General features: G+C 39.2%; 1 protein-coding gene across 2 annotated transcripts in view; it reads left to right on the top strand.

The window, feature by feature from the left end:
- The window catches only part of BTBD1 (BTB domain containing 1), a 55,170-nt gene extending 34,383 nt beyond the window's left edge, over positions 1-20,787 (top strand). Inside the window, exons 5-8 of one of the 2 annotated variants that reach the window (XM_055277411.2) lie at positions 6,319-6,511; positions 16,556-16,643; positions 18,370-18,516; positions 18,997-20,787. In XM_055277411.2, the coding sequence (XP_055133386.2) occupies positions 6,319-6,511; positions 16,556-16,643; positions 18,370-18,516; positions 18,997-19,155 (587 nt within the window). In that variant the 3' untranslated portion in view covers positions 19,156-20,787. Of the gene's footprint in view, positions 1-6,318; positions 6,512-16,555; positions 16,644-18,369; positions 18,517-18,996 lie in introns of those variants that run through there. The other variant, XM_063638614.1, reaches the window with a different exon arrangement.
- Positions 20,788-21,066: the final 279 nt, after the last annotated feature.

The raw sequence follows: 21,066 nt of genomic DNA, 5'->3' as shown, positions 1-21,066 counted from the left end.
AATTTCATATCACGGATGATTAATGATGTTGAATATGTCAATAATTTTTTAATTTAAATTTTTAATTTTTTAATCCAGACTTTGTCTTTTGTCTGAACTGTTTTGGTTCACTTACATTTAATGTAATTACAGATATATTTGGGTTTATGTTTACCATCTTGCAATTTGTTTTCTATTTGTCACTTCTGTTTTTTGTTTTTTTTTTTCCTTTCTTGCTTTCTTTTAGAGGAATCAAGCTATTATTCTTTTTTTTTTTTTTTTTAGGTAATGATACAGTTTTCCCCCTTATTCTGTGAATATAGTGAACTACATTAATTGATTTTCCAATTTAAACCTATTTTGGATTCCTTACGTAAATCAGACTTGGTTGTTATGCATTATCCTTTTTATATATTACTGGATTTAATTTGCTGAATTTTAAATGTATTTTTATGACTACTAAATGAGAGAAATTAGTCTGTATATATATTTTTTCTTGCAATGAAATTGTCAAAGTTGTCCTCATACAAAAGTTAGAAATATTTCCTTTTTTTCACCCAGTGTTCAAGAGTTTGTATTATTAATTTTCTCCTGGAACCAACTTCTGGCTTTATTAATTTTCTCTATTATAGTATGTTTTCCATTTCATTACTTTCTGCCTTTTTCTCTATTACTTTCTTTCCTTTCTTTGCTTTTAATTTGCTGGGGTTATTTATTTTATTAGTCTTTGTGACTTTTTGAGATACTTAGAAGGTCAACCTATATTCTTTTTGAATGCATATATTTAAGTCTATATTTTTTCTCTCAGCATCCTTCCCCCCCACAGTTTTTGATATGTGTATTTTCATTATCATTCGATTAAAAATTTTTAATTTTTGCTTTTTTTTCTTTGACTCATAAATTATAGATAACTTAATTTCCAAATAGTTGAGATTTCTTCTTGTCTTGCTCTTGCTGATTTCTGGCTTAATTCCAGTATAGTCAGAAAATATATTCTATATCATTTCAACGCTTCGGAATTTGTTGTTACCTGCTTCGGCCCAGCATATGGTAGTTTTATTTATTTTTTATTATTTTGTTTTATCTATTTTTGAGACAATGTCTCACTCTGTCACCCAGGCTGGAGTGCAGTGGCATGATCTTGGCTCACTGTAACCTCCACCTCCTGGGGTCCAGCGATTCTCCTGCCTCAGCCTCCCGGGTAGCTGGGATTACAGGCACACAGTGCCATGCCTGGCTAATTTTTATATTTTTAATAGAGACAGGGTTTCACCATGTTGGCCAGGCTGGTCTCGAACTCCTGACCTCAGGTAATCCACCCACCATGGCCTCCCAAAATGCTAGGATTACAGGCATGAGCCACCACGCCTGGCCCATACGGTAGTTTTAATAAGTATCCATGTATACTTGAGAAGAATGTATTCTTCTTTGTTATGTGCAGAAAAACCTGAATAGTCCTGTATCTGTTCAACAGATTGAATACTATATCTATGAAAGGAATATATACTAATGATCTTCAAATTTTCTATATATCTATCTATCGATTTGCTTTTTCATTGTTCTATCAGTTACCAAAAGAAGTAGATTTAAATCTCAGGGTGTGTTTGAGAATGTGTTTCCTTTTGGTTCCATCAGTTTTCTTCTTTATTTTAGGTACATTCAAATTTAGGATTTTTTTTTTTTTTTTTTTTTTTTTTTTTTTTGAGGTGGAGTCTCACTCTGTCACCCAGGCTGGAGTGCAGTGGCGCGATCTCGGCTCACTGCAAGCTCCGCCTCCCAGGTTCACGCCATTCTCCTGCCTCAGCCTCTCCTAGTAGCTGGGACTACAGGTGCCCGCCACCACGCCCGGCTAATTTTTTGTATTTTTAGTAGAGATGGGGTTTCACTGTGGTCTCGATATCCTGACCTCGTGATCCGCCTGCCTCGGCCTCCCAAAGTGCTGGGATTACAAGCGTGAGCCACCGTGTCCGGCCTTTATTGAATTTGCTTCTTTATCTTTACAATCTATCCCATCGTAAATCTTATTAAACTTATTGTGGGTTTTTGTTCTTTATTTTTTATTTTTTTGAGACAAGAGTCTCCCTCTGTCACCCAGGCTGGAGTGCAGTGGCACAATCTTGGCTCACTGCAACATCCACCTCCTGGGTTCAGGCAATTATCATGCCTCAGCCTCCTTAGTAGCTGGGACTACAGGTGTGCACCACCACACCCTGCTAAATTTTGTATTTTTAGTAGAGATGGGGTTTTGCCATGTTGGCCAGGCTAGTCTTGAACTCCTGGCCTCAAATGATCAGCTTGCCTCAGTCTCCCAACGTTCTGGCATGAGCCACCACTCCCGGCCTAAACTTCTTGTTTTAAAGTCTTTGTCTGGTATTGGTATGGTTTCTCAAGGTTTTTTAAATTCTATATCTTTCTCATCCTTTTAGCCTTACATTATTTTGACCATGTCTCTTGTAAGCTTCATTTTTAAAAAATTCAGTCTGACAGACTTTGCCTTTTAGTCTATTAAACTTTCTTTTTCTTTTCTTTTCTTTTTTTTTTTTTTTTTTTTTTTTTGGTGTAGACAGTGTCTCCTCTGTCACCCAGGCTGGAATGCAGTGGCATGATCTCCGCTTACTCCAGCATCAGCCTCCTGGGCTCTGGGCTCAGGTTATCCTCCCACCTCAGCCTCCTGTATTAAAGATTCTTTTATTATTATTTTAGTGGGTTGCCCTTGTTATCACGAGACTATATCCTTATTGATTTTTAAATTAAATCTTAAAAATTAAAATTTTTAGGTGGGGCACAGTGGCTCATGCCTTTAGTCCCAGCACTTTGGGAGGCTGAGGCGGGTAGATTGTTTGAGTCGAGTTCAAGACCAGCCTTGGCAAAATGGCGAAACCCTGTCTTTACAAAAAAAATTTTTTTAATTAGCCTGGAGTGGTGGCATACACCTGCAGTCCCAGCTACCTGGGGGGCTGAGGTGGGGATTACTTGAGCCCAGGAGTTCAAGGCTGCAGTTAGCCGTGATCTCACCACTGCACTCCATACCTCGGCGACAGTGAGACCCTGTCTCTAAATAAATAAATTAAATTAAAATTTTTAAATTAAAATTTTCTACACAATATAAAGGCATTATTGATACTTTTGCTATATTTAACCTTCTCTAGCCTTTGGTGCTACTATTTCATGTATTTTAATGTTTCATATGTTACAAAGCCCACAAAACATTATTTTTAAAGTCAATAATCATTTTGATTTGCCTATATATTTGCCCTTTCAGTTATCTTCATTTTTTTTCTGTATGACCAGATGTATGCTTCTATCTGGGAACATTTCTGTTAGCTTGAAGAATTCCCTTCAGTATTTCTTTTAAAACAGGTAGGATGCTAACCAGATTCTCTCAACTCTTTTTTTCTTTCGTCTAAAAACATCTTTATCTTATCATTTTTTTTTTTTTAAGAGATGGGGCCCTGCTATGTTGCCCTGGCTGGAGTGCAGTGGCTATTCACAGCCTCAAAATTCTGGCCTCAAACAATCCTCCCACCCCAGCCTCCTGAGTAGCTGGGACTAGAGGGGCACACTGCTGAGCCCAGCTTGCCTTCATTTTTGAAGGACATTTTTCTGGGTAGAAAGCTCAAGGTTGACAGTTATTCCCATCTATCATTTGAATGCAATTCTATTCCTTTTTTTTTGTTTTTTTTTTTTTGAGACAGAGTAAGACTCTGTCACCCAGCCTGGAGTGCAGTGGCACAATTTCATCTCAGTGCAACCTCCACCTGCCAGGTTCAAGTGATTCTCCTGCCTCAGCCTCCCGAGTAGCTAGGATTACAGGCACCCACCACCGTGCTTGGCTAAATTTTGTATTTTTAGTAGAGACAGGGTTTCACCATGTTGGGGAATGGTACCCAACATGTAGGCTTTTATTGCTCACCTCCCTCCCACCATTCCCCCCAAGTCCCCAAAGTTCATTATATCATTCTTAGGCCTTTGCTTCCTCATAGTTTCTTAGCTCCCACTTATAAGTAAGACCATATGGTATTTGGTTTTCCATTCTTGAGTTACTTCACTTAGAATAATGGCCTCCAAGTTCATCCAAGTTGCTGCAAAGGCCTTTGTTTCGTTCTGTTTTATGGCTGAGTAGTATTCCATGGTGTATATATACCACATTTTCTTCATCCAGTCATTGGTTGATGGGCATTTAGGTTGGCTCCATATTTTTGCAGTTGCCAGTTGCCGCTATAAACATGTATGTGCAAGTATCTTTTTCATGTAATGACTTATTTTCCTTTGGGTAGGTATCCAGTAGTGGAATTGCTGGATCAAATGGTAGTTCTAATTTTAGTTCTTTTTTTTTTTTTGGAGACAGAGTCTCGCTCTTTTGCCCAGGCTGGAGTGCAGTGGCGTGATCTCAGCTCACTGTAACTTCTGCCTCCCAGGTTCAAGTGATTATCCTGCCTCAGCCTCCCGAGTAGCTGGGACTACAGGTGCACATCACTGCACCCAGCTAATTTTTGTATTTTTGTTAGAGATGGGGTTTCACCATGTTGGTCAGGCTGGTTTCAAACTCCTGACCTCGCGATCTGCCTGCCTCGGCCTCCCAAAGTGCTGGGATTACAGGCATGAGCTACCACCCCTAGTCCTTTTTAGTTCTTTAAGGAATGTCCATACTGTTTTCCTTAGTGGTTGTACTAGTTTACATTCCCACCAGCAGTGTAAAAGATTTCCCTTTTCACCATATCCAAGCCAATATCTATTTTTCTTTTTTTATTTTTTAATTATGGCCATTCTTGCAGGAGTAAGGTGGTACCTTATTGCGGTTTTAATTTGCCTTTCTATGATAATTAGTAATTAGCATTTTTTCATATGTGTATTGGCCGCTTGTATATCTTCTTCTTTTTTTAATTATACTTTAAGTTCTAGGGTACATGTGCACAACATGCAGGTTTGTTACATACGTATACATGTGCCATGTTGGTGTGCTGCACCCATTAACTCGTCATTTGCATTAGATATATCTCCTAATGCTATCCCTTCCCCCTCCCCCCGCCCCACAACAGGCCGTGGTGTGTGATGTTCCCCATCCTGTGTCCAAGTGTTCTCATTGTTCAATTCCCACCTATGAGTGAGAACATGTGGTGTTTGGTTTTTTGTCCTTGCGATAGTTTGCTGAGAATGATGGTCTCCAGCTTCATCCATGTCCCTACAAAGAACACAAACTCATCATTTTTTATGGCTGCATAGTATTCCATAGTGTATATGTACCACATTTTCTTAATCCAGTCTATCATTGATGGACATTTGGGTTGGGTCCAAGTCTGCTGGGTGAAGGATATGAACAGACAACTTCTCAAAAGAAGACATTTATGCAGCCAACAGGCACATGAAAAAATGCTCATCATCACTGGCCATCAGCGAAATGCAAATCAAAACCACAGTGAGTTACTGTCTCATACCAGTTAGAATGGCGATCATTAAAAAGTCAGGAAACAACAGGTGTTGGAGAGGATGTGAAGAAATAGGAACACTTTTACACTGTTGGTGGGACTGTAAACTAGTTCAACCATTGTGGAATAGACAGTGTGGTGATTCCTCAAGGATCTAGAAGTAGAAATACCATTTGACCCAGCCATCCCATTACTGAGTATATACCCAAAGGATTATAAATCATGCTGCTATAAAGACACATGCACATGTATGTATAGCTTCTTTTGAGAAGTGTCTCTTCATGTCCTTTGCCCACTTTGTGCTGGGATTATTTGTTTTTTTTCTTGCTGATTTGTTTGAGTTGTAGGTTCTGGATATTAGTCCTTTGTTGGATGCATAGTTTGCAAATATTTTCTCCCACTCTGTAGGTTGTCTGTTTGCTCTGCTGATTATTTATTTTGCTATGCAGAAGTTTTTTAGTTTAATTAGATCTCATTCATTTATTTTTGTTTTTGTTGCATTTGCTTTTGGATTCTTAGTCATGAAGTCTTCACCTAAGCCAATGTCTTGAAGAGTTTTTTTGATGCTGTCTTCTAGAATTTTTATGGCTTCTTAGATTTAAGTCTTTGATCCATCTTGAGTTGATTTTTGTATAAGGTGAGAAAGGAGGATTCCTGGCATCCATGAGGAATAGCATTTATTCCTGGATCTAAGTTTTGACTAATTAATGCTTTTAACATTTTAATTAATGTGTTTAACCTCAAATGGATTTATTGAAACTTTAAAATATATGCAAAAATTATATATGCTAAGATTTTTTTCCCTATTTTTATGTTACATCCTCTAGATTTGAATTTATGTTAAGTGGAGTATTCCAAAGTTAGGAATTAAAATCAAATTCCTTTTTTTAGGTTTATGTTTTTATTTCCATAGGTCCTGCTCAATCTGGAATTTTGTCAGATCGTGAAGTGGTAAACCTCTTTCTTCATTTTACTGTCAACCCTAAACCCCGAGTTGAATACATTGACCGACCAAGATGCTGTCTCAGGGGAAAGGAATGCTGCATCAATAGATTCCAGCAAGTAGAAAGCCGCTGGGGTTACAGTGGGACGAGTGATCGAATCAGGTATCTGTTATATTGGGGATATGGGGGTAGAGTGGGGGTAGCAGTTACCATTTGGCCTTTTTTATATATTATGGGAGATAATTAACCAATGTTTCATTTTATACTTCGTTTAATACACTTTTAAGTTAAGTTAATACAGGAGTCAAGAAGTCACTGAGGCATCCTGCCCTCCTCACTGATTTATGAGTGAGGGTGACTTCTTAAGAAAAAAATAGAGTAAGAAATGATTGGGTTGGACCTTCTGTTATGTGATTTTTTTGTTTTTCCCCAAGATGGAGTCGCTCTGTCACTCAGGCTGGAGTGCAGTGGCGCGATCTCTCACACTGCAACCTCCGCCTCCTGGGTTCAAGCGATCCTCCCACCTCAGCCTCCTGAGTAACCTGTAAGGCATGCATCACCACACCCAGCTAATTTTTTTGTATTTTTAGTAGAGACAGGGTTTCACCATGTTGTCCAGGCTGGTCTCGAACTACTGACCTCAAGTGATCCACCTGCCTCAGCCTTCCAAAGTGCTGGGGTTACAAGGGTGAGCTACCACACCCGGCTGTTACATGATTTTTGTTTGGATCACCACTGCCAGTGGGCTGAGTTCTAGACCTTAATTGATCAAACATTATTTTTACAGGCTTAGGGCTACAATTAATAAATGTAACCTTACTATGTTTAGTGTGAGCTTTTTCTTTGCATACATGTTGCAGGGAAAATATCTCAATATACATTTATAAAAGCTTTGAGAAAAAAATCAAGAATCTTGAAAAATGCATGCACATAATCCTGTTGAAGAAACTGTCTTTGCTCTACTGTGTTTCTTTAGGTTGAATGTCAAAATAGAATCAGTGCCAGTTTTCACAAAACATGACTTTTGGATTTTCATTTATTTAATAGCACTTCAATATAAAACTGGAAATTAACAAGTTTGTTAAAAAAGAAAAATCTGGTTGGATGTGGGACTATTATAAATCTCGAGTTAACATGGAAATTAAAAATGTACTTGTAGACTATTTAATAATAATTCACAATAACTATATGTAAAAAATTGTAGGATGAGGCAAAAGCTGCACACAAAGAAAACGTAATAACTACTTATAGTAAATAGAGTAGAAATCAATAATTTAAGCATTCACCCCAAGTAGCTAGAAAACAAATAGCAAAAGAACTATAAGAAAAGAGGAAGTAAATAGATAAATGTAGAAAGTAATGAATTAGAAATAGTAGAATTCATAAATCCATAAGCTGGTTTCTTTAAAAGACCAATAAAATAAATAAACCTCTGGCAAAGGTAATAAACATTCACATTTAGAAGCAAAAATGGGAATATAATTATATGCTGACATTTTTATTTTAATTCTGGGTTTATTCTGTGCTAATAAATTGAACATGTTGATGGAATGGATCATTTTATAGGCAAATATAAATTATCAAAATTGACTGAAGAAGAAAGCCTGAATAGACCAATTACCATGGAAGGAATTAAAAGTTATCAAAGAACTGTCCCTTCACAAGGTGGTTTTTACAGGTGAGTTTTGTCAAATCCTCAAGGAACAGTTAGTTTCCTTGAGCATTAAAAGAATAAAATACTACTTGGTTAATTATTGAAGGAAGCATAACCCTTATATAGGAATCAGACAAGACAAAAACAATTCTAGATCAATCTCAATATAAAGAAGAAGTTTTGTGTAAAACATTAGGATATTGAATCTGTACCTTAGAAGAATAACACTGTATGACCAAACAGAGTTTATCTGGAGATTGAAAGAATGGCTCAGTGTTAGGAAATGTATTAGTATAATTCTCACAACAGATCAAAGAAGAAAAACAATTTGATTTCAATAGATGTCAGAAAGGCTTTTGATAAAATTTCACCTTCCTTCCAGGTATAATTCTTACTAGATTAGGCCTAGAAGAATACTTATTTGACATGCTAAACTGTTGAAACCTCAAGATAGAGATGCGTACTATCCTTGCTGTTTTCAGCAGTGTTATTATAATTCTGATTATTTGCTAATGGCATTATGTACATTAGTAGTTCACAACTCTATCAAACCCAGTTCTTTTTTTAATAAATATTTTGTAATTCCTACTTTACTAACCTGAAATAAAATTCATAGATAATATGCTTTATACATTTTTTAATTGATAAGTGAGCTAGTTATAAAGGGGAAATACATGTAATTGATAGTAAAATATGTAGTTCAATACATAGACTTTGGGCAGGACAACACTAGAAGGCAAACTGAAGTAGTCAGTTGCTGTACATATATGTATCACCAGGATGAGACAGTTTCAGCTGCACAGTACAGGCGTGTTATGTCTTAAATATCATAAGCAGCATTGCTGCCACTTATGTTTTCTTTAATGGTTCCAGGTAAAAGAGTATATATAGTTGGTTCTACTCATGGTGTCTATTTCTGAACTTGCCTACTGGCTGAAATTTATCTGTAACCTGTAAAGTCAATATTCGGGGCACTTTCTTAGTCGTTTTCAGCAAAGACTTTAGTTGCCAGACCAGCACGTTTCCAGCTGCGGCTGAACAAGGCAAGGCTCTACTTTCCTGGTTCAGCTCTCCTACAGAGGTGGAGATGGGGAGGGGCAGTGCAGTGGAGTGCAAGAAACTCTGGCTCTTGGGCAGGTTGAATGGGGCTTGAATCCCAGCTCTGGCACCTCTTAGTGGGGCAGCCTCAGACAAGTCACTTAACACTTCCAAACTCTGTTTTCTCTTTTGTGGAATAAAGAAAATAGAATATACTAGGACAAGATGTTTGTTTGTTTGTTTTGAGATAGAGTTTCGCTCTTGTTGCCCAGGCTGGAGTGCAGTGGTGTGATCCTGGCTCACTGCAACCTCCACCTCCCAGGTTCAAGTGATTCTCCTGCCTCAGGCTCCCAGGTAGCTGGGATTACAGGCACGTGCCACCACACCTGGCTAATTTTGTATTTTTAGTAGAGACAGGGTTTCACCGTGTTGGCCAGGCTGGTCCCAAACTCCTGACCTCAGGTGATCCACCAGCATCGGCCTCCCAAAGTGCTGGGTTACAGGTGTGAGCCACCACGCCTGGCTGGATGAGTTGTTTTTAGGATTTAAGATTATAATCTATGTGAGGTGTGTATATGTGTGTATATGTAGACATACACACACACACACACACACACACACACACACACACACACACACATGTATTTCCCCTAGGAGCAGTGGTTTAGTATTTGCTAATTCTGTATATTAAATATAACTTCCACAGATAATGAGAATTGACTGTATATTCCTTCTTTTTATATGGTAGTTGCCTCTTGTAAAAGTCTGAATATTAAAATTGCACCAAAAGGCCAGGCATAGTGGCTCAGGCCTGTAATCCCCACACTTTGGGAGGCCGAGGCGGGTGGATCACCTGAGGGTCGGGAGCTCGAGACCAGCCTGACCAACATGGAGAAACCCCGTCTCTACTAAAAATACAAAATTAGCCAGGTGTGATGGCACATGCCTGTAATACCAGCTACTCGGGAGGCTGAGGCAGGAAAATCACTTGAACCTGGGAGGGGGAGGTTGCAGTGAGCCGATATTGTGCCATTGCACTCCAGCCTGGGCAACAAGAGCGAAACTCTGTCTCCAAAAAAAAAAAAAAAAAAAGCACTAAAAAAATCTGGTTTATAAACAAAATGGAATGAGGTTCAAGGCTTGTACTTACAAACAGATTTTTTACCTACATGAATTCTGGCAAGACACTTAAAAGTTGATTGAGTTATGGGAGACTGTTCTATGCATTTCAGGAAGTCTAGTTTCCTTAGTTCCTTGCCAGTAGTGCCCCTAAACCTCTGTGAAATTGAGTATGCCTCCTTGGGAGTGGAACTCGTTTTGAGAACAACTGATCCACCTAGGTAACCTCAGTGTCAAGCTAAAAAACTACTAGAACCAGTAAAAGAGAATAGTGGCCACTTATAAAAAGTATATTTAAAAACCATTGGTGTTCCTGTATGTCATCAAAATTCAGTTACAGAGATGAATAATGGTGACAGTTGTACAATTATATGAATATATTTAGTGCCATTGAACTGTACACTTAAAAATGGTTAAAATGGGCTGGGTGTGGTGGCTCATGCCTGTAATCCCAGCACTTTGGGAGGCCGAGGTGGGCAGATCACAAGGTCAAGAGATCGAGACCATCCTGGCTAACATGGTGAAACCCTGTCTCTACTAAGAATACAAAAAATTAGCCGGGCGTGGTGGCAGGCGCCTCTAGTCCCAGCTACTTGGGAGGCTGAGACAGGAGAATTGCGTGAACCTGGGAGGCGGAGCTGGCAGTGAGCTGAGACCGGCGCCACTGCACTCCAGCCTGGGTGACAGAGCGAGACTCCATCTCAAAAAAAAAAAAAAAAAAAAATGGTTAAAATGGTACATAACTTTACCACAAAAAAATTATAATGTAAAAGAATTTAGTTATAATTGAGTAAATATCAGTAAATATTTTGAGTATTATGTTACTATTACAGTATGTTACTATATTATAGTAATTTTATATATCACAATATATATTGAATATTACTGTAGTATTGTGAATAATCCCATTCATAACAGTAACATAGTATTAAGTAGTAGGATTAAACCCAGTAAGAACTATAAAGTACATTAGCTTTATGAAGAACGAGAAAGTTTTGAGTAGAATCAGACTTTAATAAGGACAGTGTCTTCCAAATTAACCTATGTATGTTAGAGAATTTCTTTCAGAAGTCACATACTATTTTAAGTAGTGGAGAGTGGCCTGGCAAAATTCTTTTTTTTTTTTTTTTTGTGACGGAGTCTTGTTTTGTTGCCCAGGCTGGAGTGCAATGGTGAGATCTGGGCTCACTGCTACCTCCGCCTCCTGAGTTCAAGTAATTCTCCCTGCCTCAGCCTCCCGAGTAGCTGGGATTACAGGCGTCTGCCACCATGCCTGGCTAGTTTTTGTATTTTTAATAGAGACTGGGTTTCACCATGTTGGTCAGGCTGGTCATGAACTCCTGACCTCAGGTGATCTGCCCACCTCAGCCTCTCAAAGTACTGGGATTACAGGTGTGAGCAGCTGCACTCGGCTGGCAAAATTCTTAACAGTTAATTTGGAAGAGTATATGTTTCTCTTTTAATAAGAGTAATATAGATGACAAGACAAAGTATTGTAAAGCTATAGGAAGTTAGTGTTGTATGGAACAGACTATAGGTGTCAGAAACTAACCTAACATAAATGAACATTTAGAAAATGATATGGCCAGGTGTACTGGCTCACGCCTATAATCCCAGCACTTTGGGAGGCTGAAGTGGGTGGCTCACTTGAGCCCAGGAGTTTGAGAGCAGCCTGCACAACATGGTAAAACTCCATCTCTACAAAAAAATTCAAAAATTCGGCATGGTGGCATGTACCTGTAATCCCAGCTACTTAAGAGGCTGAGGAAGGAGGATCGCTCAAGCCTGGGAGGTTGAGGCTGCAGTGAGCTGTGATCTCACCACTGCACTCCAGCCTGGGCAACAGAACAAGACCCTGTCTCAAAAACAAAAAAGAATATGATAAAGGTGAGGGAAGGATTAACCACTGGGAAAATTAAGTTAGATCCTTACTGATCCCATGTACCTGTATTCGTGTAAATTAAAATTTTAACATTAAACAAAACAAACCATGAAAGTGCTGGAACAGGTGAATGTTTATGTACTATGAGGATGAGGTAGACCTCTCTAAACTTGGCATATATCATAATTTTGAAAACAGATAATTGAAAAGTTTTAAGTACAAAATCACCATAAAGTTAAAAGATGAGTGACAAATGGGAAACTTATTATAGTGGATATTACCAACAAAGCATAAGTAACTATCATCTATATATAACGTGATCTTTTGAATCTACATTAAAAAGACAAACTCATCTGTAGAGAAAAATGAGAAAAGAACATGAGTTGGGTATTTCATTAGAGAGAAAATCCAGTGGGCAGTAAGCATAGGAGCAAATGTTTTACCTCAATAATCAAATAAATAGGCTGGGCATGGTGAGTCACACCTGAAATCCACGCACTTTGGGAGGCTGAGGCGGGTGGATCTGTTGTGCTCAGGAGTTCCAGACCAGCCTGGGCAACCTGGCAAAACCCCATCTCTACAAAAAAATATAAAAATTAACTGAGCATGGTAGCGTGTGCCTGTAGTCCCAGCTACTTGTGGGGGCTGAGGTGGGAGGATCGCTTGAACCTGGGAGGTTAAGGCTGCAATGAGCCGAGATCGTGCCATTGCACTCCAGACTGGTTGACAAAGTGAGATCCTGTGTCAAATAGTAACAATAATAATCAAAGTATAAATGGAATTTGTCACTATCAGTTTCTCAAAGGCAAAAGAAAATGAAAAATATTCCTGGTTGATAAGAATGAGAGAAAAATGATCCTTATACCTTATGGGGTATAAAATGTTATCTTTCCAGAAAGCAACTTGACAATGTTTACCTAAAGCCTTAAGACTGTGCCTTTTGACTGGGTGTGGTGGCTGACACCTGTATTCAAAACATTTTGGGAGGCCAAGGCAGGAGGAGCACTTGAGCCCAGGAGTTCAAGATCAGCCTTGGCAACATAGTGAGACCCCGCCTCTACAAATAATAATTTTTAAAAAATTAGCCGCATGTAGTGGCATGCACCTGTGGTCCCAGATACTCAGGAGGCTGAGGCAGGAGGGTCACCTGAGCCCAAGAGGTTGAGGCTGCAGTGAGCCATGATTGCACCACTGCTCTCTAGTTTGGGTGACAGAGCAAGACACTGTCTAAATAAAAAAAATAAATTTTTTTTAACGAATGTGCCTTTTATTTTCATCAGCAATTCTACTTCTAGAAATTTATTCTAAGGAAAATAATTAAGGCTTCATAAAATGATTTAGCTATAGGATTGTTCATCATGGCATTATTATATAATAATAAAAACTGCAAATAACCTAGATTATCCAACAAGGCATTAGTTAAATATAGTGAATTGGTAGTATTTTTTTTACCATTTTACATGAAAAAGAGGTTACAAATATATATAATTCTTTTTTTTTGTTTGTTTGTTTTTTTTTTTGTTTTGTTTTTTTGAGACGGAGTCTCGCTCTGTCGCCCAGGCTGGAGTGCAGTGGCGCAATCTCGGCTCACTGCAAGCTCCGCCTCCCGGGTTCACGCCATTCTCCTGCCTCAGCCTCTCCGAGTAGCTGGGACTACAGGCGCCCGCCACCACGCCCGGCTAATTTTTTGTATTTTTAGTAGAGACGGGGTTTCACCGTGGTCTCGATCTCCTGACCTCGTGATTCGCCCGCCTCGGCCTCCCAAAGTGCTGGGATTACAAGCGTGAGCCACCGCGCCCGGCCCACAAATATATATATATTCTGATATGATTTTTAAAATTACATAATATGTTCATAGAAATGTAACTGAAAAAGAAATATAAAGGATTAAAAAATGTAAAGGGTTAGCAAGGGCTATCTCTGGATTTATGGAGGCTTTAAAATTTTCCTCTTATTTAGCTGCATTTTCTGTTTTTTTTTTTTTTTTTTTTTTTTTGAGACAGAGTCTCGCTCTGTCACCCAGGCTGGAGTGCAGTGGCGTGATCTCGGCTCACTGCAAGCTCTGCCTCCTGGATTCACGCCATTCTCCTGCCTCAGCCTCCCGAGTAGCTGGGACTACAGGCGCCCGCCACCACGCCCGGCTAATTTTTTGTATTTTTAGTAGGGACGGGGTTTCACCGTGGTCTCGAGCTCCTGACCTCGTGATCCGCCCGCCTCGGCCTCCCAAAGTGCTGGGATTACAAGCGTGAGCCACCGCGCCCGGCCAACATTTTCTGTTTTTTTAAGCACAATATATTATTTATTTATTTATTTATTGAGATGGAGTCTTGCTCTGTTGCCCAGGCTGGAGTGCAGTGGTGCAGTCTCGGCTCACTGCAACCTCTGCCTCCAGGTTCAAGCGATTCTCCTGCTTCAGCCTCCTGAGTAGTTGGGACTATGGTGCACACCACCACACTCAGTTAAATTTTTGTATTTTTAGTAGAGCCAGGGTTTCACCATGTTGGCCAGAATGGTCTCGATCCCCTGACCTCATGATCCACCCGCCTCAGCCTCCCAAAGTGCTGGGATTACAGGCGTGCGCCACTGCACCTGGCCTATTTTTTTTTTTTTTTTTTTTTTTGAGACGGAGTCCCGCTCTGTCGCCCAGGCTGGCACCATCTCGGCTCACTGCAACCTCCGCCTCCCGGGTTCTAAGCAATTCTCCTGCCTCAGCCTCCCGAATAGCTGGGATTACAGGGGTATGCCACCATGCCTGGCTAATTTTGTATTTTTAGTAGAGATGAGGCTTCACCATGTTGGCCAGGCTGGTCTCGAACTCCTGACCTCAGGTGATCCACCTGCCTCAGCCTCCCAAAGTGCTGGGATTACAGGCATGAGGCACTGTGCCTGGCCTACTTTTTTATAATAAAAAATGATAAATAACATATTTTAGAGCCAGGAGTGGTGGCTCATGCTTATAATCCCAGCAACTCAGGACAATGAGTTGGGAGGATCATCTGAGACCAGTTCTAGACCAGCCTGGGCAACTTAGTGAGACTCCATCTGTAAAAAAAAAATTTTTTTAACTAGCCAGGAATGGTGGAGTGTGTCTGCAGCCCAGCTACTTGGGAGGCTGAGGTGGAAGGATCACTTGAGCCCAGGAGTTCAAGCCTGTGGTGAGCCATGATTGTACCACTGTACTCCAGCCTCGGCAATAGAGCAAGACTCCATCTCTTTAAAAAAAAATTACATGTTTGTAAGTGTTTAAGGTGATCTTACTGTAACAGATGTTTAAAATAGTACTGTTATCTAGCTTATAGGGCTTTTACGATGACTAGAGGAAATAATTCTGTAAAGAACTGAAGTTCAGTGCCTGGCATACTAGGAAGTACTCATGAAGTGGTATTGATGAGTTAGTAGTGTTACTAATAATTGAAGGTGTTGCTGAAAATGTTGAGAATTACTCAATGTAATTTTGTAACGTAAGACATTATAATTATGTCAGATTTTACAGGTTTTTAGTTCCATATGTATTATTATTATTATTATTATTTGAGAAGGAGTCTCGCTCTGTTGCCCAGGATGGAGTGCAGGGTCGCCTGCAACTTCCGTCTCCCAGGTTCAAACGATTCTCTTGCCTCAGCCTCTCAATCAAGTAGCTGGGATTACAGGTGCCTGCTATCATGCCCAGCTAATTGTTATATTTTTAGTAGAGACAGGGTTTTGCCATGTTGGCCAGGCTGGTCTCAAACTCCTGACCTCAGGTGATCCACCTGCCTCAGCCTCCCAAAGTGCTGGGATTGCAGTGTAAGCCACCACACCCAGCCTCAGTTCCATATGTATTTAATGTCAGTTTTTATACATTTACAAAATGGAGTAAGATGGGTCAATATTTCTTAACTGTTATAACCACACTGGACTTGTTAATTATTCTAGTTAGGAAACTGCATTTGAATCCTGTCCCAGCCCTCTGCTACCAGTATTCTGTTAGAGTAGCCCACTTTCCTCACAGCTCTTGTTACAATTTGTAATTATTTCTTTCTTTCTTTCTTGTATTGTCAGTGTCCTCCATTAGACTGTAAGCACAATGCAGGTAGAAGCTGTCTTGTTGACCATTACTTCTGCAGTGCCAAGCCTAGTACCTAAATATGATAAGCCCTTAGTAAGTATTTATTGAATTGATAATTGTCATAGTTTGAGATGCTGGGCTTCAGTCCTAATGGCTGACATGTCTGCGTTCATGAAAAAGATGTACAAATATTTGGACTCACATAGCACTAAAATTATCGTTACAACAAAAGTAGGTATTTAGGTTAAATTCTTTTACAAAACCAATTCTTAGGTTCCTCTTAAGTTCAAATCTACTCTAGAAAGCTTTTTGGTAAGCAAACAGATGACATTTCCAAGGATATCTAATTTGTTTTCCTTTTTATAAGCAAAACTGGATGTTCCAGGTTACACTTAAAAAAAAATTATAACCCTTCAGAATATGAACACATGGGATTAATTATATTTTATTTTTGGCTTCTCTCAGGTTCACGGTTAATAGAAGGATCTCTATAGTTGGATTTGGCTTGTATGGATCTATTCATGGCCCTACAGATTATCAAGTGAATATACAGGTACAGTTTCCTCCCCCACCATATATCATCTTGAAATAACACAAACAGGTAACTTTACAATAAGGTATTGTTTTGACAGAATCCAAATTTCAATATAATTGTCAAAGCAATCAGAAGGCCCCTTAGTAGCATTGTAAGCATAAAGAGTTCTGTTTTAGAGTTGATCTAAAAAGTCTGGTTGCAGAAAATTCGGGTCCTTCACAAAAGCAGTAGCATATAAGGAGCTCTTCTTTGTCCAGGAATTCCTTCTATTAGTACTTCCTGCTGTGCAATCTTAAAACATCCTCCTTCCTTTTTCATGGCCCTTTCAACTCTAGGACTGAAACTAAATTTCTCGTAACTGGTGTGAGCATCCTGTGACTTCCAAGGGGCTGAGCAGACCCTGCTTTATTCTTGGTTACTTTTTTTTGAGACAGGGTCTCACTTGGTCGCCCAGGCTGAAGAGCAGTGGTGCGATCACAGCTCACTGCAGCCTTAATCACCCAGGCTCAAGCAATCCTCCCACCTCAGCCTCCCAAGTAGCTAGGACCACAGGTATGTGCCACCTCGCCCAACTAATTTTTCTTTCTTTTTTTTTTTTGTCTCGCTGTGTTGCCCAGGGTGGTCTTGAACTCCAGGGCTCAAGTGATCTTCCTGCCTTGGCCTCCCAGTGCATTGGGATTACAGGCATTAGGCCCCTGCTTCATTTTTTTTTTTTTTTTTTTTTTTTTTTTTTTTTGAGATGGAGTCTTGCCCTGTTGCCCAGGCTGGAGTGCAGTGGCGCGATCTTGGCTCACTGCAAGCTCCACCTCCTGGGTTCACGCAATTCTCCTGCCTCAGCCTCCCAGCACTTTGGGAGGCCAAGGAAGGTAGATCATGAGGTCAGGAGTTTGAGACCAGCCTGGCCAATATGGTGAAACCCCGTCTCTACTAAAAATACAAAAAAATTAGCTGGGCATGGTGGTGCATGCCTGTAATCCCAGCTACTCGGGAGGCTGAGACAGGAGAATTGCTTGAACTGGGACCTGGGAGGCAGATGTTGCAGTGAGCCAAGATCACGCCACTGCCTTCCAGCCAGGGCTACAGAGCGAGACTCCGTCTCAAAAAAAAAAAAAAAAAGACACCAGACTCCTTGTGTACAAACCGAGGGAGGACATCAGGATTATAGGTACATTAAAATTATGACGTATAAATACTATGAGTAAAATAATAGAAACAGTCTGAGCGCAGTGGCTCACATCTGTAATCCCAGTACTTTGGGAGGCCGAGATGGGAGGATTGCTTGAGCCCAGGAGTTCAAGACCAGCCTGGGCAACAGAACACGATCCCATCTCTACAAAAAAAAATGAAAAATTAGGGCTGGGCACAGTGGCTCACACTAGCACTTTGGGAGGCTGAGGTGGGCAGATTGCTTGAGACCAAGAGTTGGAGACCAGCCTGGCCAACATGATGAAACCCTGTCTCTACTAAAAATACAAAAAAATTAGCAGGTGTGGTGGCGCACACCTGTAATCTCAGCTACTCAGGAGGCTGAGGCACGAAAATTGCTTCAGCTTGGGAAGTGGAAGTTTCAGTGAGCCGAGATCTCACCACTGCACTCCAGGCTAGGCAACAGAGTGAGAGTCTGTCTCAAAAAAAAAAAAAAAAAAAAAAACACACACAGAGATTGCTAAGGGCTTTATATTACTTTCTATAGTTTGCTTCATTTGGTTTAACTTAAATGTAACTTGTCTCTTAAAAATTACAGATCATTGAATATGAGAAAAAGCAAACCCTGGGACAGAATGATACCGGCTTTAGTTGTGATGGGACAGCTAACACATTCAGGGTCATGTTCAAGGAACCCATAGAGATCCTGCCCAATGTGTGCTACACAGCATGCGCAACACTCAAAGTAAGAGTCATGCACTATGTTCCAGATGGATTCCTCTTGCATGTTGCAGAATGTGTGTTTTAGAAGCTGAGAGTCACTGACAGCTGAGCCATTTATAAAGAGGGGGGAAAAGAAGCTGGGAGCTAAAATGTTGCACTGCCTTCCGAAAAGAAGTGCTTCTTCCCACAGCTCTGTTCTGAAAGAAATAGCTCGTCTGAAGAAGTAGCCCTTTGTTTCAGTAAGCAGTTGAATGTTTGGCAGAAAATAAAAGTTATTTTTGTAAAATCTTTTCACTATTCCTTAATAGCTGGGCTCTGCATTCAGTATTTTTATTCATTAATTAGTTTTTTGGTAAAAACTTCATTTTTCTCTAAATGACAGCTAAAATTTTATATAGGAATGATAGTGAAATGTAATGGAACATTAATCTAATTAAAACACCACATTAAACTGAGTGCTTATTAAATGAAAATTACTAAGGAACCTTTTGTTCTCATTTAGGGTCCAGATTCCCACTATGGCACAAAAGGATTGAAGAAAGTAGTGCATGAGACACCTGCTGCAAGCAAGACTGTTTTTTTCTTTTTTAGTTCCCCTGGCAATAATAATGGCACTTCAATAGAAGATGGACAAATTCCAGAAATCATATTTTATACATAATTTAGCATTATAATACATCTTGGCTAAATAGTACCATACAATCTAGTGTGAAAAACATAAATGGCCACAAAAAAGTAGTTTGAGTGTTATGAATATTTATAATTGTAAGATAAGAAACAATTTCTTGGAGATAGAAAAATGTTTATTTAAATCTTTGCATGATTTAACAGATTTTCCATTTTCTTACAACTTTAAGAGAAAAGAACTGGGTTTAATGGTTTAAAAAAAAGCACAGCTTTTTCAGCTTCATCTTGTATAATTTCATAGATTGGCTGACTTAGGTCTTTCAATAGTTTGGGAATTGAAAGATTCTTGTTATATATAGCTAGTTTGGGTTTGGTTTTGTTTTAGCTATTTTGAAGGTTAGGTGAGATGGGCAAATAGGCTTAACTATTTTGAAGGTTGGATGAAAAGAGATGGGTCAGTATTCCTACAGAATTCTTATTAACTCAAATAACTAAATTTCAGAAAATTAAGAAGCTGACTTTATATTTGGGGGTTTGAAATATCTTGTTGTTAGCATTTGTAATAATGCTAAAAAAGGCCTAATAAAATGCCCAAGAAAATATTCAGTGCATTTATAGAGAAGGATATTTTGTAGTAGTATAGTAATGTGTTACGTAGTACAGTTTTAAAGCTATAAATGGAATTTTGTGTAAATTCACAAAAATGTGATATAAACAGGATCTAAGACTGGATTCCCTGTCACTAAACTGCACCACTATACCTGTCTGTCTGTGTGGGGGACACTGCTGATGATTCCCAAGATTGAGATGATGACGGTGATGACGACTGGGTGAACAGCCATCACTTCAACATTGTGATAATCCTGCACAGCCAGAAACCGAACAAAATACTAACATTTCCAACAACTGCTCTGACATTGTAAAGAGATCCAACAGAATCACTCCTGCTGAAAAATACGCTTTCTGCCACCTACACATTTCTATCTAGGAAGTAAAATTTGCTTCATGGTCATGACCCTATTAGTCACTGTTACAGCTGTGTTGGGGATAGGAAGTATATCTGGCAGATTGACATTTATACACTTTTTTATAAAGCAGATTTTAAAATATAGTAACATTCATTTTTTTCCCTTGAAAGTGATTCTCTTATAAAAAATGAAAGTGGAGTTCAAGGTATATCAAATCGTTGTGGAAGGTGATTAAAAATCAAAATTCTTTTAAATATCAACTTAATTTTTTCTAAATAAGATATAAGAAATTTTCATCTAAGGTAATATTTCACTTATATTGTCGAGAAGGTAGGTATATTGGTGGCTGAGGTCTCTTGAAATTGCTAAAGGGAAATTTTTCTGTGGTAATGCTCTTATGGATATAAACCTCAGTTAAATGGAATTATCTATGGGATGTGTGGTTCTGGTTAACTAAAAATTAACCAGTAAACACTGTGTAGTAACCATTATAGAAAATACTTCTGTCTTAAAAAATATGATATGCCAGAGATGAGTTAGTGTTTCTTGATGTTGGAGACCTTTTAAATGCCTCATCTGTTGTACTGAACAATTGAAACTGCATGCAGCCATAAAAGGGACAAGAAACAGAACTGTTTACTAACTTTGGGACATCCCCTGGAATTTTTAAAAATAAATATATATATATATATATATAACTCTTTTATGTCATTTGCCTTTTCCTTCTAAAAGTGAATATAAACAGAATTTTGATTTGTTTTTTGTTTGTTTGTTTTTTGAGATGAAGTCTCTCTCTCTTGCCAAGGCTGGAGGGCAGTGGTGCAATCTCAGCTCACTACATCCTCCACCTCCTGGATTCAAGCTATTATGCGGCCTTAGCCTCCAGAGTAGCTGGGATTACAGGTGCCCACCACCACACCCAGCTAATTTTTGTATTTTTAGTACAGATGGGGTTTCACTATGTTGGCCAGGCTGAT

Source organism: Symphalangus syndactylus, chromosome 5, assembly GCF_028878055.3.
Source record: "Symphalangus syndactylus isolate Jambi chromosome 5, NHGRI_mSymSyn1-v2.1_pri, whole genome shotgun sequence".
NCBI lineage: Eukaryota > Metazoa > Chordata > Mammalia > Primates > Hylobatidae > Symphalangus > Symphalangus syndactylus.
Note: the sequence above shows the minus strand (reverse complement) of the source record. Positions and strands in the feature narration are given on the sequence as shown.